This window comes from Culicoides brevitarsis, chromosome 2 (genome assembly GCF_036172545.1).
Source record: "Culicoides brevitarsis isolate CSIRO-B50_1 chromosome 2, AGI_CSIRO_Cbre_v1, whole genome shotgun sequence".
Lineage (NCBI taxonomy): Eukaryota > Metazoa > Arthropoda > Insecta > Diptera > Ceratopogonidae > Culicoides > Culicoides brevitarsis.
This window is the reverse complement of record NC_087086.1, coordinates 41300447-41310165: the sequence shown is the minus strand read 5'-3', so window position 1 is coordinate 41310165 and position 9719 is coordinate 41300447. Positions and strand designations below refer to the sequence as shown.

At 28.9% G+C, this 9719-nt stretch overlaps 2 protein-coding genes across 2 annotated transcripts; both read left to right on the top strand.

Moving 5' to 3' along the window:
* Positions 1 to 5895, top strand: LOC134829169 (uncharacterized protein DDB_G0283357-like). Its single transcript, XM_063842165.1, has 5 exons — positions 1 to 180; positions 1558 to 1640; positions 1703 to 2294; positions 4155 to 5500; positions 5754 to 5895. Exons 1-5 carry the CDS (start codon positions 1 to 3, stop codon positions 5893 to 5895), a joined length of 2343 nt encoding a protein of 780 aa, XP_063698235.1.
* A 2946-nt stretch (positions 5896 to 8841) lies between these two features.
* LOC134828354 (NEDD8-conjugating enzyme UBE2F-like) lies at positions 8842 to 9708 on the top strand. The gene is made up of 2 exons (XM_063841297.1): positions 8842 to 9427; positions 9488 to 9708. The coding sequence occupies exons 1-2, from the start codon at positions 9011 to 9013 to the stop codon at positions 9602 to 9604; spliced, it is 534 nt and encodes a 177-aa protein (XP_063697367.1). The 5' UTR covers positions 8842 to 9010; the 3' UTR covers positions 9605 to 9708.
* Positions 9709 to 9719: the final 11 nt, after the last annotated feature.

Here is a 9719-nt window from a genome sequence, read left to right as displayed (position 1 = left end):
ATGGAGCGCTTGCGACGCCAACGCCTGCGAGGCGTTACAATAACACTGCAACAACAACAACGACGACGACGAGAAATAATAATTATTCGTACGAAAGTTCGACGCTGCCGAAAGACGATAGTCGGAGACATTCAACGCACGGAAGGTTTTGCGGTAATAGCGGAGGCTGTGATGGTTCAGGTATTGAAAAAAAAATTTTGAAAAAACTCTCTCTAAAAATATTTTTGGAAGTAAAACATCACTCTAATGAAAGGACAATAGAGATGTTGAAAAAAACTAACACAAAAAAGTACAAAAAAACGATGTTGTGACATTTTTTGAACATTTTTTTTACAACTTTTTGAAAATATGTAACTTGAACATCTTCTCACTGAACCAAACGTACTTAGAAGATGTCAAAAATCAATTTTTAATACTACTCTTTGACATGAAAACTAACTTGCAATTTTTTACAAGTATTAGAATTAAAACAGTAAACACCGTACAAATTTCTACTCAACAAAAAAAACGGGTTATGAACTCATAAAGCTTAAATTTTTATTCAAAGAAAGACTTTTATAATTTTAAAAACTAAAATTTTTCCTTAAAATTCAAATTTTCAACCAATTTTAATATTTTTTGTGATTTTAAGGCAATTCCTTTTTATATTTAAGGCAACGCTTTAAATTTTTAAAATTAAAATGATTTCTTATAATTTTCTACCTTTTTTACAAACTGAAAGATACAATTTTTCATAAAATTTAATTTTTATTTTAATCAATTTTAATATTTTTTTTTATTTTAAGGCAATTCCTTTTTGTACTTAAGGTAACGCTTTAAATTTCAATAATTTTGAATTTTTTTCTTATTTTTTTTTTAAATTTTCAGTTCAAATTGAATAAATTTAGATATTTTTCTAATATTTATAAACATTTTTAATATTTTTTAAGTTAATTTGAATCAATTTAAAAAATTCAAATTTTAAAGCGTTGCCTTATTTTTGATAAAATTTGCAAAAAAAAAAATGAAAGTTTTAGAATTTGAAGTTAAAAATGAGTTCAAAACCTTACAAATTTTCAAATTTTATAATTACAAATCATAATTTAGTGAGTATACAGAACAAATCTATATGTTAGTAGTTTTGAAACTTCAGAAAGCTGAAAACAGGAAAAAAGCTCTAACTCCCATCCGAAACTTTTGGGAGGTTTTTTCTCACACTTTGTACAAAAAACTGATGGATATTGTGTCTCGTGTTGTTCGTCAAGTGTGTTTTAGGACAAAAATAGGTTTCTACTTTTGAAAAATAAAATATTTTTTGTGACAAGTCAAGTAAGTAATCTGACAACCGACACAAATTTACATTAAAATACAAAAGAAAACATCTGCATGAAATTATTTTTGCATGAAAATCTCGTTCTCAGCATGTTAGTTACTCTTCTTACTCAGCATCCCTTAAACCAAAAATTTTTTATTGCATGAAGTAGTTCCCTTTTTACCTTTCTCGCCTGAAATCTGTGTCAATTTTCGAGTTTAAGAAGAAATTCGAGTTACTGATCTGGTTTTTTGTCGAATTTGCAGCCGCATCAGAGCGCTGTTCGGGCGACGGAAGAAATACACAAACGCGAACTGCTACCTGTGTGCCCCATCACCATCATCAGCAAGTACCTGTCTGCCAGAACACAGGGCCTTGACTGCAGAACGCCTTGCCTCCTAATTACGTTAGCATCGATCACTTGCAAAGTCATCATCAGCAAGTGCCATCAACCACGACAACGACAGACGATACCGACGACACCTCCGTAAATAATCATCACAATACGTCGGCAGTCGATGAAGCGCGCAACTTGTCCAACACACTGCGCAAAAACGAAAAAGCCATCGGCAAAAAGATCTCGCGTGCCCTTTCGACGCCGCATCTCGCCACAAATGACAACAACAACCATCAAGGCTATTCGTCGTCGAGCACGTCGCAAAATAACGGCAACAATAACGCCGTTTCAGCCACAAATGACCCAAATCAATCAGATAGCTACGAAGAAATAGTGTTAGGTGATAAGAATAATGCGAATAATAATTATAGTCATAGTAGTTACTTTAGCCGGAATAATGCGGCGTACCATAGTGCAAGGCAACACAAGAGTTACATAGCACGCGATAGAATTCACTCGTTTTCGGCATCGACAACGACGTCATCCACGTCGTCCAATTCGACGGCTTATCACGAGAATGGCGCGTGTTGCGCTCAATTGAGCGAACAGCAGCAACAATTGCATCACACGCATGTCCATTGTCAGCATCATCATTCGCATCGACAGGTAAGAAACATTTTTCACTCTTAAAAAAAATCTAAAATTATAAAAAAATTAAAAAAAAATTTTTTTTTGGGTCTAAAATTATAAAAAAAAATTATAAAAAAAATTTAATGAAAAAAATCTAGAAACAACTTTTGATTTGGACTTTTTCTAAATTTTGCGTTTTCGATGTACAGAAGCCATTTAAAGATGTTAGCAAAAAAATTTGGACTTTTTCAAAATTTTGCGTTTTCGATGTACAGGAGCCATTTAAAGATGTTAGCAAGATGTTAGCAAAAACTTTTCCTCTTATTTGAGGGGACTTTTTCAAAATTTTGCGTTTTCGATGTACAGGAGCCATTTAAAGATGTTAGCAAAAAAAATTGATGAAAAAAAATTTAAGTCAAAATCCTCTTATTATGAGGGCTCACATACCGATTTTTCAAAATTTTTTCAACTTTTGTAGATCACGGTTCTCCAGCTCAAATTGAAGGTTTTGACATTAGAAACAACTTTTGTTTTGGACTTTTTCAAAATTTTGCGTTTTCGATGTACAGGAGCCATTTAAAGATGTTAGCAAAAAAAATTGATGAAAAAAAATTTAAGTCAAAATCCTCTTATTATGAGGGCTCACATACCGATTTTTCAAATTTAAGGTAGATCACGGTTCTCCGGCTCAAATTGAAGGTTTTGACATTAGAAACAACTTTTGTTTTGGACTTTTTCTAAATTTTGCGTTTTCGATGTACAGGAGCCATTTAAAGATGTTAGCAAAAAAAATTGATGAAAAAAAATTTAAGTCAAAATCCTCTTATTATGAGGGCTCACATACCGATTTTTCAAAATTTTTTCAACTTTTGTAGATCACGGTTCTCCAGCTCAAATTGAAGGTTTTGGCATTAGAAACAACTTTTGTTTTGGACTTTTTCTAAATTTTGCGTTTTCGATGTACAGGAGCCATTTAAAGATGTTAGCAAAAAAAATTGATGAAAAAAAATTTAAGTCAAAATCCTCTTATTATGAGGGCTCACATACCGATTTTTCAAAATTTTTTCAACTTTTGTAGATCACGGTTCTCCAGCTCAAATTGAAGGTTTTGGCATTAGAAACAACTTTTGTTTTGGACTTTTTCTAAATTTTGCGTTTTCGATGTACAGGAGCCATTTAAAGATGTTAGCAAAAAAAATTGATGAAAAAAAATTTAAGTCAAAATCCTCTTATTATGAGGGCTCACATACCGATTTTTCAAAATTTTTTCAACTTTTGTAGATCACGGTTCTCCAGCTCTAATTGAAGGTTTAGGCATTAGAAACAACTTTTGTTTTGGAATTTTTCTTAATTTTGCGTTTTCGAGGTACAGGAGCCATTTAAAGATAAAGTAAAATTTTCACTAAAAATCTAAAAAATTTTTTTTACTTCAAGAAAATTAGAAAAGGAAAAATTAAAACAAGATTAGTAAATTGTTAAATATTAGTTTTCAAAAAAAAAAAAATAAAACTAATTTCAAAATTATGAAAAAAAAAAAAAATTTTTTATTTGAAACCATAAAGAAAAAATTTTATGAAAAAAATATAATTTATTAAAAATGATAAAATAATAATTTTTATGAAAATTTAAGATTTGAAGTTAAAAAAAGTAATTTTTCATAAAAATTAAAAATTTTTTTAAAAAATAAATTTTTTGAATATTTTATTAAAGTAAATTTTTAAATCAAAAATTATGAAAAAATATTTTTTAAGATTCGATAAAGTCAATATTTAATATAAAATTTAAACATTTTTTATCTAAAGTCAAAAATTTTTTTTTAAATTTTTTCAAAAATTTTTGACTTTCAATTTTTTTAATGAAAAATTTAAAATTACTCACATTTTTTTTCTTTCACAGGACATTCCATACGACTCCAACGAGAGTGACGACAACAATTTCCTCAACGCTGCCGTCGACAATTGCGGAGTTGTCAGCAATTACGCCACTCTCAACTTGGATGATCAGGAAATCGAGAAATATTTTGTAAATATCAGCAGCAACTTTTCGCGAAACTCGAGCATTCGTCGTTCCGTGCGAAATTTCTCGGGCGGCAATGGCGCCAAATCAAGTACTGCAAGCGGAACATCACGTCGAACGACACCTGCGAGCAGTAATCGCGCATCGCCCTACATTTTCGATCAACTTTCGAACACGGTGACATGTTTGAAGCCCAAACGAGCGACTTACTACAGCGATACTTCGTACTCCTCGATGAGCAGTCGAAATTCAACTTTGACTCGAAATCCATCGAAAAATCCTCAAATGGGTTCAAGCAATTCCGTGAACGGGCAAAAGCCATTTCTGAACATTGATAATTTGACGTATTACGAGTCGACGGAAAATCAGCAAAGTAGACCGCAGCAGCAGCAGCAAAATGGTCGACAAGTACCCGATTTAAAGTGGAATTTTTTAAGTGATCTGAGGAAAGAGAAGGAAAAGCAGCAACGGGAACGCCGTAAATCCGACATAAGTCAGATGCACACACAAACGATGCATCGTCGCAAGAAAGATGAATACTGGAAACTGAGGAAATCCGCACAAAATGTCAACAATATCTCCATTTGGTGTGCGGAAAATGACGAACGCAATGCCATCATCTTCCATCATGAGAGCGAAGTAGTTGAAAATTGTTGCGGAAATATGTACTACTTCCCGCAATATCTCGCCGATGATCAAGAAGCAACAACTAAAAGCACCGATGTGTTAAATAACACTTTTGATGCTCGTTCGAAGATGTCAGGTTCGTTGCAAAATATGCAACACAACGTCTTTTCACGTTCCTCATCGAATGTCTATAACATCACCGACGAATTCAAAGTATTCGAAAAACAGTCGAATTTAACGCGCGATTCCATCAATTTGAGTCACAATTATATTCATTCTCTTTCCTCGTCACACTCGTCCCTTTACACGGCAGCCAATCACTTGGCGAATCACAATTTGAACAAAGTTCTCAATACATCACGGACCTCAAGTGCTGCTCAAGGTCCAAGTACGTCATCGACGACGCCTTCGTCGAATCCAAATAACGTCGAGAACAATTTGTCGTACAACTTCTCGGCGATCCAGTATGAGAAACCGTCGCATTTGCAAAGTCTCACGGCGCAAAATCAACTTCAGCAAATGGAGATCGACAATGGGTACTTTACGACAGAGACAAGTTCTCATATAAACAACAGCTCGAGTACGGAAGCAATGTTGAGGTAAGATTTCATACGAAAAGCTATCAAATTTCGATTTGAATTAGCAAAACAGCGATTTTCAAATTTTTAACGGTCATTTTTTGAATTGACATTTTAAAAATTTTTACCTTAAAATGTCAAATTTAAGAAAAATTTTAATTTTTCAAATTATTTTTTATCAAAATCTTTTTTTAATTTTCTTTTCATTTTTTGAATTGACATTTTGAAAATTTTTCAAAAAAATTTAATTTTCTTTCAATATTTCTCATTTCAGTAACGCTCAAACCCCATGGCGCTCTCGAGTTCAGGATCCCGTGGGCATGCGATCAATTTTCCGCACCATTCGAAACGTTGCACGTCGCGTTCTCACGCAAACCGATGCAAAAAACAAGAAAAATCACAAAAACATGAACTGAACATGCACGAAAAACAGGGAGTTCAGTATTCAATACGCTTATTATTCTAGTCAGTCAGCAGAGAAACACGAGAAATAGTATCAGAAACAGTCAAACAGTAGCGGAAACCTTAATCTTAAGTCTTAGTTCGTAAATTTACAGATAAAAAAATATTATTAATTATTAATAACCATCATCGTCTTCGGACACGGAAACATTTTTTTAGTAAAAAAAAAAATTATACATAAAATTATAAATAAATAGCTTTGTCTTTGCACAAAAACAAACAAATTAACGGATTAGAGAGAACATAAAATGCTTATTAACAAGCAATTTTGTAAAAAGAAAAAATCTCAATATTCATAAAAAAAAATAATAAATAACTTTAACTTTAAATAAAATTTATTATGTAGCGAACGTTTCTAACATAAATATAAAAAACTGCTCAAGGGTCATTTGAAGAAAAAAAATGTGGTAAAACTTTAAAAATAGCATAAAACACACGTCTGTCACTAAACTTTAACAAAAAATGCACTAAAAAGCTAACACAGGAGGCGAGGTGTTCTCTAATAAAAAAATAATTTAAAAAAAAATCTTCTTCCGAAATCCGAACAACATTAAATAATAAACGGGAATTGATATACAAACAATACAAACACAACAACAAATATTTTATTGCACTGCTCTAAAATATATACATGCCATTCCTATATAAAAAGTTATAAAAAATATATTATACATAACAAAAAAAAATAATATCGAAAATGGATAATAATTATAAATGAAAATTTTTTAAGCACCAACACGGCAAAAATTTTGAAAAAAATGAAAATATTTTTCATTTGAGAGAAAAACCTTTGTAAATTTGATGCACTGCCAAAACTGGTTTTTAATAAAAAAAAATATAAATATATTACATAATAATAAAAAAAATAATTATAATTATTAATAATAATGAAAAATAGAAAATAAATCAAAGCATACATTAAAATTTTTATTTAAAATAATATTTTTTAAAAATAATAATTTATTAATCTTCTAAAAAAATATTATTTAATAATAAAATATTTTTTTTTAAATTTTAATATTTTTTTCAAATAAAACTCTAAATTCTAACTAAATTGTCGAGAGCAATAATATAAAAAAATAATAAATGGAAAACTAAACAAACCAATTTTATTCTCTATACAAACAAACAACATTAAAAAATATATATAGTGTGAGAAAAAAAAACATGTTTATCTGCGCAAGCAAGCAAGCACTATATGCCTCTTAATTATTACCTAACATAATAATAAAAAATAATAAAACACACAAAAAACGAATATTAGGAATTATTTGGGAATTAAACAAAAAAAAGTAATAATGTAAATAATAATCTTATATAAAGTTTGTTTGTATCATAATAAATAAATAAATAAAAAGATCAGGAACGAAAATTTTAATAAAAAACGAACATATAACAACTAAACAACTTATAAATAATATTCAACCTTTTATTATACATATTAAATTTAAATTAAATGGTAATAATAATGAAAGAAAGTATAACTTAATAATCATATATAACATGAAAAAAATAATAAAATAATGAATATTATTCTAAATGTACATAATTATTAAAACTTTAATTTTTATTTAATTATCAATTTTATTTTAATTAATTAATTAAGAAATAAAGATCATTAGTTTAGTTGATTGAATTTAAGAAAGAATCGATTTCCAGCTCTTTGCATAATATTGTATGTGATAATTTTTATCTGTGTTATGTATATAATAAAATATATAAACATATAAAAAAAATAAAAAAAATTATTTGTTCATTAATTAAATTAATTTAACAAAAAAAAGTATAACATAATAAATAAAAATAGTAATAATTAAAGTATACAACATTAACGTTGTGCGAAAAAAAAGTATAAATAAAGTATATTTATAATAATAAATAATAAAATAAATAATGATTCTGAAAACAAAGTAAATAAATTTATTAAAAATATGTAGAAAATTGCTCAAAAAAGATATTAAAAAGTTATAAATTTTATTATTTATATTTTTTTATTATTTTAAATAAATGGCATGAAGATTGTTATTGAATAATGTTTGATTGATAAAATATATCGCACTGCCGTTTTTTAAACAAACAACTAAAAAAATCTTAATTTTGTTATATGATTTTATATATTTGAACAAAAAAAAAAATAAGTATATTATACATAATGAGAGTTTAAAAGCTCTTTATAATAAAAATATTAATATAAAAATTTTTAACAATTAAACTAAATATACGACAAAATTATTTGTACGTACAAGTATGCTAAAAAAAAAGAAAAAATAAACAATTCGTTAATATAATATTTAACAAAAAAAAAAAATGATATAATGCTATGCGTAAAGAGGGTAAAATATCATTTCATTATTAATTATTATTCATGATGATGAATAGACGACAAATAACAAAAAAAAACATCAAGTAAAATAAAATTGGAGTTATTAATGATATAAAATGATTTAAAAAATGTGTTTTATTACTTTTTTATATACATTTTCCTACAACTCACTACCGTAATTTTTGTCTGTCTAACTATAACTTTTTTATTTTAAGAGATGGAAGGCTCAAAGTAGGGTCGAAACATGATGAAATTTTTCGCTTAAGGTACGTATATCATTAGATTTTCAACTTTCATCTATTATATGGGACTTAAAAAATTTTTAATATTTTTTTTATATTTTTTAAAATATTTTTTTTATATTTTTTAAATATTTTTTTAAATATTATTTTAATATATTTTTTTTAATATTTTTATTTTATATTTTTTAAAATCTTTTTTTTATATATTTTTTAAACATTTTTTTTTTGTTTCATTTTCTCATGAGGTAAGTATATGTTTAACGGTCAATTCAAATAAATTCAACATCATTTTCTTACTCCTCATGTGAAAATCGTGAATTAGCGTATCTCCAAAAGTCAAAACAATCAACAAGAATTTTCGTCCCCGGATTGTAGCAACTTTTCCTGCAATTTGTGACGATCCTGCACGACTAATTGCTTCAAATATCCCGTAATTGAGGGCCCAATTGCATCTTCGCACCCGTAGAATAACTCGTACTATTAGTAGCAATCCACGAACCCGTAATGATAACGCTGACAAAAAAAATCCGGAAAGCAAAAGAAAATGAATCTCAATCTAGTCGAGTGTCGATCCGTGATAGACTGCTGGTAAAGGAAGTGCAAGAAATGGAACTGAATCTGCCATCGACGTGTAGCATCGTCTTTCCCGATCCGAATCTCCTGCACGAATTCTTCCTCATCGTTTGCCCGGACGAGGGTTTTTGGAAAAGTGGCAAGTTTAAGTTTAGTATTCAGGTGCCGGAGGAATATAACATGACGCCGCCAATCGTCAAGTGTCTCAACAAAATTTGGCATCCAAACATATCGGAAAACGGAGATATTTGTCTCTCGTTGCTGCGACTGAATTCCATCGATGGGCTCGGATGGTGCCCGACACGAAGATTAAATGATATTATTTGGGGATTAAATTCACTTTTTACAGTAAGTTTCAAACATTTTTTTAAAAAATTCAGTTTTTTGATAAATTTTTGTTTTTTTTAGGATTTACTTAACTTTGATGACCCGCTGAACATCGACGCAGCAGAGGAATATAGTAAAGATAAGAACAAATTTCAGTCAAATGTCACAGATTTTATAATGAAATACGCTAAAAGATAGATTTTTGTTGTCGCCAAGTATTTTTAGCAATCCGTTTCTTTCAAATTCTCTCAATAAAATTGGTGTTTAATTATTTTTTTTAAATGTAACTCCAAAATTTTTCATTTCATTTCAT

Coding starts and splice junctions, on each gene's coding strand:
- LOC134829169 (XM_063842165.1), top strand. CDS start 1: ATGGAGCGCTTGCGACGCCAACGCCTGCGAGGCGTTACAATAACACTG. Junction 181..1,557: donor CGGAGGCTGTGATGGTTCAG/GTATTGAAAAAA, acceptor TCGAATTTGCAG/CCGCATCAGAGCGCTGTTCG. Junction 5,501..5,753: donor AGTACGGAAGCAATGTTGAG/GTAAGATTTCAT, acceptor TTCTCATTTCAG/TAACGCTCAAACCCCATGGC.
- LOC134828354 (XM_063841297.1), top strand. CDS start 9,011: ATGATAACGCTGACAAAAAAAATCCGGAAAGCAAAAGAAAATGAATCT. Junction 9,428..9,487: donor GATTAAATTCACTTTTTACA/GTAAGTTTCAAA, acceptor TGTTTTTTTTAG/GATTTACTTAACTTTGATGA.